Below are 12911 nucleotides of genomic sequence, written 5' to 3'. Positions count from 1 at the left end.
TGCATGAGAATCTTGGGTGGAATTCGCTCTTGGCTGCGTGAATAAAAACTAACACATAAGGGTAACATAATACAAATGGCAATTTAAGTTAACAAAGTAGCAAGTAATCAATCTTGAAAAAATGGGGAAGAACAGAAAAAAAAAGCGATGGACTAAGGTGGGTTGTAGCTGGACAACAGCCTGAGGATATAGTCCCATGTGATTCCAAGATTAACAGAACTCGCTCAGGAAAAGAACCCGTTCACTGGAATTGTTTAATTCACACAAGCAATTCTCAAATTTTTTTTTTCCCCCTCAGATCAGTAGTCCGAGTAAGAAAAGTTGCTGCATGACCTATTTTTTTGTGAGTCCTCCTCAAGAATCACCCATTATTTTCTATGGGAGCGTTGCATAAAAATCATGTGATTATGATGCAAGTGCGATGCAGTTTTAGTGCAGGTTACTATGGGGACCACATGGTGAAAAGAACCAGCAGAGAAAAGTAGGCATGAGAATCACAGATTAATGGCAGTTTTTCACATACCAAAATCACCTGTGTGACTACAACCTAGTGCTGTGCGGAGCTGGTAGTCCGGTAACGGGGTTGGGGAGTCTGGTGAGATGATATTCTGCATAACTGTGTAAAAGTGTGGAGAAATGTAAATAATTTCAAAAATAGAAGTGTTTAAAAGTTTTCTGGTCAATTAAGGCCGACCGCACACGGGTGGGTCGCATTCCGCATGCGAAATCTGCCCCTGTCCCCAGCTGGCATCTGCGCGTACCTGTCTTTCTTTTATATTTTCTGTAGTGCGGGTGGTCCGCATGGCGAGCCGTCAGACCTGCGCAGTACAAACTTAAAAAAAAAAATTTTAAACCTCTGGAAATTGTGGAAGGACTGCGGATCGGACGGCTTCCATTGACTTCAATAGAAGCCATCTGCATGGAATACGCACAAAAATAAAAGCTACAGACCTGCAATATATACAGTACTTTTTTTTTTTTTGTGCCATTTTCCTCACCTGTGATGTATTTTATGGGCTCATGTTGCTTCCCCCCTCCCACACACAAAATGCAGCATGCTACAGTTACAACTTTTTTTTAAGGTGTTGTCTCATAGGCTTCTTTAGGAAAGCCGACTGTCTGCAAAGAAAAATGCATGTCTAAAATACGTTGCCACAAAAAAGAAAGTGATCTGGATTATGATTTCTCCAGCAGGCTTTGGGGTATTTTGTCGCTTTCCGAATTGAGTATCGTGTGCACACATCGACCAGAATCAGACACAAATGCTTGTCTAAAACCGGGAGAGTCTCTACACTGTGTAGAGGCTCAGGCTTTTTATTATAACACATGACAACCGCCCTTCAATGGGCGTGCAACAGATTACATCAGTAACATATAAGATTCTCATTTGTTGGATCATATAGAATCCCCCACCTCTCTGCCCACCCCCTTCCAAGTGTTGAGGCAGCATGGACTTCGTCCTCTAGCTGAAGTCATCTCCGTGTAGTGATGACTCATTGTTTACCTAGCTTCAGGATGAGAGTGGAAGGGGGCCTAGGTAAACACTCAGTATTGAACACAGGATATACACGACACTATGGCCTTTTAACTCTTAGAAACTGGTTGAGCAACTTCTATGTACTTAGAGCAAATACATCACCCATCCATTGGCTAGCAAATACCATGATTAGATTGTGTGTGTGTCCTTTAAACTCTTGAGCTAAAAGTCATTACAATAGCAAAATACATTTGGGTTATATTAATCGATAGACATTTTATAATAGCAATCATCATGTCTATCACAAAAGAAAAATAATTTCTTTTAAGGTAAATTACTGTTTCGAAAATGGTGTTTGGGAAGGGAGTCTGATTAACCAGAGTGGAGCAACTGCAAAGAGCATGTTTCACTCCTCAAGACCCAACATGTTCCTGCGTTACTTTGGCAGCCTACTGATTCCATAGACAGTGTAATACCTTATTTCCCCTGTGGTGGCACTAGAGAGAAACTAAACACTGGCTGCCAAGTTCTTATTCCTTTAGGTCCTTTTACACAGGCAGATTAATTGTGAATAACCAATGCTGATTGACTGATATAGCTAATTGATTAGTAGTAGAGATGAGCGAACGTACTCGGATAGGCACTACTCATCCGAGTAATGTGCCTTATCCGAGTACCGCTGTGTTCGTGCTGAAAGATTCGGGGTGCTCCGCTGCTGACAGGTGAGTCGCAGCGGGGAGCGGGGCAGAGCGGCGGGGAGAGAAGGAGAGAAAGATCTCCCCTCCGTTCCTCCCCGCTCTCCTCTGCAGCTCCCCGCTCCGCAGCGCGTGCCGAATCTTTCTGCATGAGTACAACGGTACTCGGATAAGGCACATTACTCGGACGAGTAGTGCCTATCCGAGTACGTTCGCTCATCTCTAATTAGTAGTCATTTACTTGCGTTTATTATGATCAATTGTCAAGCATTTTTTTGTATGATTGTTTGTTCCTCCTTTCTCTTATTGTTGGCAGGGTATTCCCAAAATGGGATGTGCTGCTGACGAGCAATGATTTTTATGTCCACATAAGCGATATGATTAATGATTTATGAAGTATGTCAGCATTTGATGTTTGAGGGCCTTTGTGATTGCCCCAGTGGAGATTGGACACAACGGTTTATTGTGGGGCACAAGTATATGTAAGAGTGCCTTTGCAGGGTTTAATAACCTATGTTTTAGGGATTTTTTTTTTTTTTTTGTTGGGTGACTATTTATTACATCTATGGATGTATGAAATTGTCATCAGTTACTTGGTACATAAGCAGGGCATGGACGTCTACATGAAAAGATTCATTCTCAGACCACTGAGGAAACACATTTGAAGATCCTACATCTTGACCATGTAAAGTGGCACAGCCGCAGGACATGCTTGGAGGCCAGCTGTCGCCTCGCTAGGCAGTACAGGGTCGGGAAATCTCTGTTCTGGACATAGAAGCTGGTCTTACTTGTGGGACCCACACCTATCAGACATTTATAACATAGATGTCTAAGATGACAATAACCTTTTCAACAAGAATGTTCCTGTTTGAAGATAAACCATGAGTAATAATCTGTATGTTGATTATTACAGTGAAGCTGTCCCCTGCAGAACTCATGGGCAGTATGAACCCGGGACAGATATGCCCATTCGGCCCATGTATGTTGTATTCTGAAACTCTGAGTTATTTGATTCGGAGTTATAACCATCAGCAGTAACCGGTATCAGAACACTTAACCCCTTCAATGGTAGGGTTATATTTAGAATGGCAACTAAGGCTATGAACAATGTAAGGGGGCTCCCAATATAACTCCATCAGCGGCCCCCAACAACTCTGTTCTCAGTGCAGTGGCCAACTTAGTTATTACAGGCAAAGTTCCTCTTGCTGCACAAGCACACCAGCCCGGAGGACGACTGACCAGTATAGTTCCCAGATGGTGGATCCCTGCTGATGTGCTATTAATGGCTTGTCCTAAGAATTGACCATCAATAGTTTACAATTGGACAACCCCTTTAATGAGTTCCTGCCAGTTTTATTTTAGTGTCACTGTTTCTAAGTGAAGAGTGATGTAACTGCTCATCCTGTACTGTGAGAGACTATAGAATATAATTTGTATATTTGTTTTCCAGATAGCCTTTGCCATGAAACCTTGCTACATCTAACCATGAGGTGGGGATTAACAGAGCTGTCACACTACCTCATGTGTCTTCCTGGTGGGACGTCCGCATTAAGTAGAGTGAACAAAGAAGGAGAGACCCCTGTGGAGGTTGCTATACGGCACGGTCACACGGAATTGGTGCAACTTTTAAAGAAGTAAGTAGACAGCTGAGGCTGTTGGACAGCTGTATTATCTTGAGAATGGGAAGGGAGTTACCCTTGATTAAAGAGATACTCTGTTGTCATCTTGTTGTACCCATCTCTAAGAGCAGCACAAGGTAGCGGCAGTTACGCTGATTATAGCAATATGTCTGCTGTGTAGATCTGTGCAGTAGTTTTGGAGAAACTTGCCTTTTATCAGTAGCAGTAAAGGCATAGGGGGACTAATTGAAGTAGTCCTGGATTTTCATTAGCGTCAGTCTAGCTACACCCACCTCGCCCTCTAGCCAATGATTAGCAGCTGTGTGCCTATTACTGTACATAGAGAGCTGCCAATCATTGGCTGGAGGGTGAGGTAGGTGTGGCCAGCCTGCAGCTCATGAATATGCAGGACTACTTCTGTGTCTGGCTGCTACTAATAAAATGCAATTTTCTCTAAAACTACTGCACAGATCCACACCGCAGACATATCACTGTAATCGGTGTGACGGGCACTATCTCATGGTGCTCTCAGTGAGGAATGCAAAAACATAGGGAGAGATTCCCTTTAAAACCCATTTCATATTTCAGAGTAAAGAGCGGCTTTTAAAAAGCACCGCTCACTGTTGTGGTCTTCGGGAGACAATGTAATACATGGCAGGGTTTTGAATTGACTGCATGCCATGTATTACCACATTTGCCCTGCAGGGCCTGCAACATCCACATTTCAGGAGCTGGAGCCGCTGCTATGAGCTGATCACCAAGTGATTCTCTTCAGACAAGGGGTCGTCTTATAAATTCCATGTGCAAACAACTCTAATGACTCTTAGGACCCTTTTTTTATATGGGCCGACTGTATGGTGCAGATGCAACAGTTGTCCCAACGATAATTGCTCCCACCTGTCTCTATTCACAGGAAACAGGCAGTCATTCATAGACGAGCGCTGCCTGTTTACACGGGCTGATTCTGCAGGCATAAAAACTGAACGACGAACAATAATGCCAACAAATTGTCATTCAGATCATGCAGGCATTTACACTGAATGGTTAGATCCCCACTAGAATCTGAGTGATGATTGGCCTATATAAAAGGGCCCCTAGCCAACATTTTTTTTTTTTACTTAGGTGAATGTATGATGGTTGACTGGAAAATAATGCATTGCATGTTTAATGGAGTTTTGCAGACTGTACTATTAATGATCTATCGGTGAAGGTCTGCCTATGCACTCATTGGCGTGACAGCGGTGCTCAAGTGTTAGCCATGGTCACTTCAGTCCATACCAAACACAGAGCCATAGCTGCTATGCCTGGTGTAGCAGCACAGTCCCCTTCCCTTGAATGAGACTCAGCTGCTCTCAGGCCACTTGATGAATATGACATAAAACCCGAGCTCCATGGCCTCTTACTAATTTAGGTATTTTTTATGTTTTATTTCTTTGCACAATAAAAGAATATATTTTGGAAATAGACACTTATGTTTGGCATTCTGAGGGATATAACCTTTATATTTATGGAAAAGGAAGCCCTATGGTGACTCTTTTCTGGAACATGTTCAAGTTTTTTTTGTTTGTTTTTGGGGGCTTTTCTTTTTGAAAGAGAAGGGGGGGGGGGGAGGGGGAGTGCAGAAACAACCTGCTGTTACACCGTTATGTTGTGGGGTGGATTGTTCTTATTTTACAAAATAGACTGATGCTTATGGCATACATTAGGGTCTTTGATAAACCTTTGGCTGCTATAGTAAAACATCAGCCCTCCCATAATTGTGTTGTGGGCCTTATGGGCTGTTAGAAGGAGCTCTCTCCCTTTTGTCAAACTCCTTAGATGCCACAGTTGCCATACCCATTGCATCTAAGGGGTTAGAATGAGCAGAGACCAACTTTATTGATTCTCTAATCAGAGCTTAAAGGAGATGTCTCGAGGAAGCAGTGAAATTTTTTTTTTGCCCAGTCCCCCTTATTAAGCATACATTACTAAGCCCCCCTGTAAATGACTTTTCTAGCTGGGTTGTACTTACAGTTCCAGCGTTTCAGCAACTTATAAAAAGTTTCCCCAAGATGGCCGCCGGCTCTTTTCCCGTCGCTTGCTGTAGCCCGACGTGCGCGCTCCCGAGACGCTACCAGCTGTGTCTCCCTGACAACCAGACGCCCCGCAGCCGCCGACCGGACCCACCGCGGCCGCCGACCACGGCACACGCTCTTGGGCCACAGTCACCCACCGCCAGGCAGCAGGTAACCGGCGCTAGGCCACGGCGCCCCCGCGCTAGGCCCCGGCGCCCCCCGGCAGTCCGTCCCCCGTCACTTGGCTGGGCTGGGCGGCACGGCTGGGCAGCACTGCTGGGCGGCTCAAGTTTCTGCACCTTCCTCTAAGAGAGGATGGTAGTAGAATGGCCGCTCCAGCGCGCTCCCGAGAAGATACAGCTCGTCTGCGCATGCGCAGAAGAGCTGTAGCGGCGAGCACACTGAAGCGGCTCGTGCTCAGAGCAGAAGACCGGACTGCGCAAGCGCGTCTAAAAAAGCAAGCCGCCAGCGAAATTAGACGGAACCATGGAGACGAGGACGCTAGCAACGGAGCAGGTAAGTGAATAACTTCTGTATGGCTCATAATTAATGCACGATGTATATTACAAAGTGCATTAATATGGCCATACAGAAGTGTATAACCCCACTTGATTTCGCGAGACAACCCCTTTAAGTAATAATTACCTGAAAGCGCTGCGTAATAAGTTGGCGCTATACAAATGCCAAGATTGAATGTACCTCACACCTGCCACAATGGTACTGCGAGAGATCTGACCATGTTGGATTTGTGGTGCTGGTCAGAAGAAATGTACATGACTTTTTTCCCTCCATAGCAAAGCGTTGAAGTACTGGTGTGTGTGTCTCAGAAATGCTCCAGTATTGCCACTACTCGCATGCTGATTGGGTCTGGCAAATGTCCCCCTGCAGTGTACGTTTGATGTGCATGCGTTCATTCAGTCTCCAGGGGTCCACAAGCTGCAATTATGTCATCTGTCTCTATCAGTCCATAGAACGTTCTTCCATTGCTCGACTGTCCAAAGATGATGCTTCTTGCACCATTGACTGGCCAATGCATCTTCTTTGAGAAAACTCACCAGATGTTTGCAGGATGAATGGAGGGAAATATCAGCTGAAGTGTATCAGATGCTAGTAGAAATGATATCTTAGAGAATATCCAATGTCATTAGGGCCAAAGGAGCCCCACTAAGTATAAACATGTGTAAATAAATACTTTTGATTCTTGCACAGGTGTCTAAATACTTTTGGTAGGAAAGTGCACATCAGTGGTAGAAGTCCGGAGGATTTCCTGAGACACGATGTGATTTGACCTTTACGTGGGGGTGTTGGCTCTCGGTATAAAACTTGGCAGATCTGCTATTGAGAAGCCTTGCAAAGCTGAGTGACTAGTCCCAGGGGGAAGTAATGGTTGGCATGGTGGTTGTCACCAAGCTTTTCCAGAACCTAATATAAGCAGGAAACCACTATGCAGAATGGTTTACAAAATAAACATTTTTTTCCCTATTCATAGTAAAGGCCTCTCATTGTCCTGGATGATTTATACAGTCGCCACATTTTTGGTTGTGAAACCTCCGCCAGGACTTACGTTTTTTTTTTTTTTCTTCTTCCAAACCTTTTTGTAGTTATTATGTACTTGTGGACCTGCAGAGCCAATGTCTGTGCTATTCATGATTCAGCCAGACCAGAAAATCTGCAGTTCCTTCCCGCAGAGTCCATGTCATTCCTGCCGGGGATGTGTCTGTCGCCATCTGCATGACACGAGCGTGTCCGCGATTACTGGTACATTTTGTTATGAAAGTCTTGCCTGTTTATAACTTCTTAAACAATGCAGAACTCCCTTGAGGCTCCCTGTGTTTCTGCCAGTCGCAGTCCTCCAGCGAGCCGGTCAGTAGGAGTGATTCTATGCTCAGCAAGCCATCGAGGCAGTGCCGTATAATCCCAATTGCATTACATGAGGATAATGAGCAGTGTTTATCTCATTATACAAGATCAGAGCGCAGTCGTTGCAGCCGGCACACAGACGGATTCCACTCTGCTGCTTGCGGACTCATTGGATACCGTGTAGAAGATTGACTTATGATTTCTGGAAGGGCTTTATGTACTTTTATTAATGCGATTCCATTGCCTCCAGTTTGCAGGAGCTTCCTCCACTCGACTTCTATACTGCAGCAATCAATCAGGATTCTTATTTACGGTTCTGTTGGTCGTCTGGAGTGCTGGCATTAACCCGACGTCAGACTTCTGCGCACTCCCTGGAGTCTGATATTGAGCTTTTCAGAAAATGCTTGTGTGATACCAACTTTTTTGACAAGGTAAGATTTGTTTTCTGTTGCTTGTGTCTAATGCATCATCTAGAAAAATAAATAAAATAACTATGTATTTGGAGTCATTGTTACATATTAGAGACCTATTTGCTACAAATATAGCTGTATATTAGAAGCTGTATTATTCTATTATTTATTTGATCTTTTTTTTTTGCTTTGTTTTTGCTATTTTCTGAACTATTTTGACTCCTTTTTTATTTTTTTTTTATCCAGTACACATCTGTCTTATTTTAAGCTTGGCATTAACAAGAGCCAGACTGACATTGCCAAATGTTACTTTGGAAAAATGTATTATGAAAAATGAAGAGTGTAATTCTATTAAAATGCTTGTCTAGATGTTTGCGTTGATTACTGAGGAATCGAGTTAGTACAGAAGCAGAGATAGATATTACCTACATCTGGAACTTTGTAAGCACAAATATTTGTATGATCAAGAATGCTTGCCGATGAAATCTACTGCGGATAGTGGATGTAGTTCTTCAAGCTGTATGCCGTGATGTATTTGTATGGATGTCCCTGTCTTTTCAAATTGTAATATGAAATTCTAGACTTTTTTAAATTTTTGTTTTTTGGGGGGGCGAGAGGGGGTTAGTATCCATTATCCATAGAAGTCTATGGGCCCAATGAATGCCAAAAGTGTGCCCTTGTTTTGCCAATACTTTTTTAAATAGCACAGTTGACTAAACTTTTGAACAAATACAGCCTATACCATGTAGTGTAGGGGGATTCATAAAAGAGCGGTGCAAAAGTAAAGCTGATGTACATCAATTCGTGTATGAATACGACAACCAGAATGACAGGAAAAGATAGAAACTTGAAGAGTTCTTCTAACGCACCTTGCAGATATTCGATATGGGCACCACTGGTGATACGACAGATGTCAAGGTCATAGTCAAGTTCTGCCCAGACATGTCCTGGTATATCATATGCTATAGATTCCACTGCAGCAGGGAAGCGGCGTTGTTTTATTTAGTCTAGTATCATCAATGGTGCCCATAGAAAACATCTCTAATGTGCGTTAAAAAGAGAGTTCTTCTATCTTTTCATGTCATTCTGATTGTTGCTATATGTTAGTTTGTGTATGAATAAATCAACTTTACTTCTGCACCGTTCTTTTTGAATCACCCTGTATATGTTGTTTTTTTGGGGGTCACCATTGGGTGGTGTATGCAGCTGTATTGCATTCAGCTGCATAGCCCGAGGCTATATAGTCAGTGTATTCCTCAGGAGTGTTTCCCAGTGGTGTAAACAGCCTACAGATGCCTTAGTGCTCAGAGTCCAATACTGGTCACCTGTTCTGTCTATAGAACTGCAGCAAAGAGAGAAATTAAACCCAGCGCCCAAAATTCTTCTCCGTCCAGGCTTCATTCAAAACATGCATTAAAATATATACACTAACAGTGGTGGACAGACTCGATCCTTGGGATATACTGTACATGTGGTTTTAGATAACCGGAGAAGAAGATATTGAGCCTCGTGTGGCGCAGGGTGTAAGCGCTTGCTCGTGACCTTAAGGTTGAAGTTCAAACCCCGAATGGTTCAGATAGCCGGCTCAAGGTCAACTTAGCCTTCCATCCTTCCGAGGTCGGTAAAATGAGTACCCAGCTTGGTGGGGGGTAATAAATAAGAATTACTTGTAAGTGCTGCGTAATAAGTTGGCGCTATACAAATAACAAGATTTATTTTTTATTTATTTATTTATATTGGAGAAGTACTATATTGTCTGGAAGTAATATTTGGGATTGTAGTGGTCAGCAGGTATGCAGGGGATGGTTGAAGCCACAGCTTCTGTACTCCTGAAGTCTGCAGGTGGTTCTTCCCTGATCTCACCATTCAAGAGTTTAAAGGGGTTGTCTCGCGAAATCAAGTGGGGTTATACACTTCTGTATGGCCATATTAATGCACTTTGTAATATACATCGTGCATTAAATATGAGCCATACAGAAGTTATTCACTTACCTGCTCCGTTGCTAGCGTCCTCGTCTCCATGGTTCCGTCTAAATTCGCTGGCAGCTTGCTTTTTTAGACGCGCTTGCGCAGTCCGGTCTTCTCCTTTCAGCACGAGCCGCTTCAGTGTGCTCCCCGCTACAGCTCTTCTGCGCATGCGCAGATGAGCTGTCACTGCTCGGGAGCGCGCTGGAGCGGCCATTCTGTACCATCCTCTGTTAGAGGAAGGTGCAGAGCCGCCCAGCTGTCCGGAGAAGCCGCCCAGCTGTCCTGCCGCCCAGCTGTCCTGCCGTCCTGGTAAGTGATGGGCCGGGGGGGGGCTGTCGTCGCTGTTCCGGGGGGGGCTGTCGTCGCTGTTCCGGGGGGGGGGGGGGGGGGGCTGTCGTCGCTGTGCCGGGGGGGGGGGGGGCTGTCGTCGCTGTGCCGGGGGGGGGGGGCTGTCGCTGCGATGGGGGGGGGGCTGTCGCTGCGATGGGGGGGGGGGCTGTCGCTAGGCCGGGGGAACTAGCGCTGGGCTGGGGGGGGCTGTCGCTAGGCCGGGGGAACTAGCGCTGGGCCGGGGGGGGGGCTGTCGCTAGGCCGGGGGGGGGGCTGTCGCTAGGCCGGGGGGGGCTGTCGCTAGGCCGGGGGGGGGCTGTCGCTAGGCCGGGGGAACTAGCGCTGGGCCGGGGGAACTGGCGCTGGGCCGGGGGGGGGCTGTCGCTGGGCCGGGGGGGCTGCCGCTGTGATGGGGGGGGGGGGTGGGCGCTGCGCCGGTTACCTTCTGCCTGGCGGTGGGTGACTGGTCGGCCGTGTTCACTCCAGGGGTCCGGTCGGCGGCTGCGGGGCGTCTGGTTGCCATGGAGACACAGCTGGTAGCGTCTCGGGAGCGCGCACGTCGGGCTGCAGCGAGCGAAGGGAAAAGAGCCGGCGGCCATCTTGGCAAAATTTTTATAAGTTGCTGAAACGCTGGAACGGTAAGTACAAACCAGCTAGAAAAGTCATTTACAGGGGGGCTTAGTAATGTTTGCTTAATTAGGGGGACTGGGCAAAAAAAAAAATTCACTGCTTCCTCGAGACATCTCCTTTAAGGCCAGTTTGAGATGAGCGTATAAAAACGTGTCCATAATACAGATCCGAATTACAGACTTGTTTCACAAGACATTCCATGCACGTGTCAGCCATTTTTCATCCAGAAAGAAAAGTATACAAATATGGAGGCAAATGCGCAAAAAAATAGATCATGTTGCATTTAACATTAGCTCGATATTATGGTCCCCTCAATATGAACCTAATACGGGACAAAAATACGCTTGTCTGAAAGTGGCTTAATGGGGTAGAAGTCTGGCAGTTGTGCCAGCCCGTCCACCGAACACAGTATGCCAGTTTGTTAGACTAATCTAATTAGATTTTATATGGCTTAGAAGTTTGTTTTGTCGTTTGTTGATTAGTGTCATGCTGCATTATAAAATTTGTAGCAATCAAGCTGTGACCCCGGAGGAGGATATGAAGATTTAAAGAGTGGTAACTTTTCTGGTTCGTGACTTCGTATACTTTATTACATCTCATACGCCAAAGCAGCCCATTTCCTCTGTAGTACTTGTCAGAAGGCATAGAGCACTCTTCCAGCACCCTTTAAGTTATGTTAGCCTTATGCATATGGCCATACTAAAGATCTGCACTATGTACTTGGTAGGCTCCACATGGCACTGTGGATTTAACTATCTGTTTCTTATGGTACCACGTGAGTTTAGAAGTCATTTCTGCTTTCTTCAGTAGCTTAGGAGAAAAAGGGTATCACTCGGACCTGAAGGTTGGTGCCCAGTATGTGGCATGTGATTGATATGTAGAACCCATTATTTGGCCTGGATCATTCAGGAGATGGCAGACTGGTACGCCCGCGCTCCCAACTCTGTCATACTCTAAATAGGGTTTTGCAAAATGAGATAATTTATTTCCCGGAGCCACGTCCTTCACAGTTCCACTTTAACAATAGCAATCATATATCTTCTATCTTATCAGGTTATGTAAAAGTGAGCTAGTGTTACCTTGGTTGGTTATTTCTTTCTCTCTGAAACTCCTGGCCCTTTATCGCCTCAGGTGGTCATGTGATCTCTGTTCTGACCAGCTCAGATCTACTTGGAGTTATGATACCTGAAACTAGTCAGTTTCGCAGTTTATGTGATACTGTTGCATGATGCCCACCGCAGAAATCGCCTAGAGGGGGTGGGGGGGACACAGAATCTCCTGTCAGTTACTGATGATGATCGCATAGCTCCTGTCACACAGTTATAATAGAGGAAATCACAGCTCATCCTCCTGACTCTATACTTATGGTCTGTAGCTTAAATGGGTGAATATAGAAGGTAAGGATAATTAAACTGTCCCCCCACAGGCTAAAATTGTATAGTCACAGCTAATGCTGTGCTGATGCATCATGGGTATGTTTTGAAAGTGGAAGCAAAACATTTCAGCCTGGAGATGGTGGAAGATAAGCATCAGACAGGGGGCTGCACCACATGAAAGTGACTGCTCCACATAGAGGAGACCTCGAGTGTGATGGGCAATCAGATGAAGGGAGCAGGCATGGAAAAATGGGTTTTGATGGAATGGCCTTTTACGTTTCCTACTATACAGTACAAATACATAAAAGATCCAGACCAATAGGGTTTTAGGAATTTGATTTTATTTTACCCTGCATTTGAATCTTAGCAGAACGTTTCCAACAATTTCTTCATACTATTAAGTTCCTGCTACATAGAGAAATGTGCTTCCCTAGCTCATAGGATAAAACTTTGGTTTTGGGCCATTCTCTAGAGAAGTACTAATCCAGTCTG

General features: G+C 45.1%; 1 protein-coding gene across 4 annotated transcripts in view; it reads left to right on the top strand.

Moving 5' to 3' along the window:
- Positions 1-12911, top strand: part of ARHGEF28 (Rho guanine nucleotide exchange factor 28) — a 205320-nt gene that overhangs the window by 76842 nt on the left and 115567 nt on the right. For all 4 annotated transcript variants that reach the window (XM_066602904.1, XM_066602905.1, XM_066602906.1 and 1 more), the window contains exons 5-6: positions 3623-3806; positions 7956-8136. In XM_066602904.1, the coding sequence (XP_066459001.1) occupies positions 3623-3806; positions 7956-8136 (365 nt within the window). The remainder of the gene's footprint in view (positions 1-3622; positions 3807-7955; positions 8137-12911) is intronic.

This window comes from Eleutherodactylus coqui, chromosome 5 (assembly GCF_035609145.1).
Source record: "Eleutherodactylus coqui strain aEleCoq1 chromosome 5, aEleCoq1.hap1, whole genome shotgun sequence".
In the NCBI taxonomy this organism is placed as follows: Eukaryota; Metazoa; Chordata; class Amphibia; order Anura; family Eleutherodactylidae; genus Eleutherodactylus; species Eleutherodactylus coqui.
The sequence above is the reverse complement of the archived record's forward strand: the minus strand, read 5'-3'. Positions and strand labels throughout refer to the sequence as shown.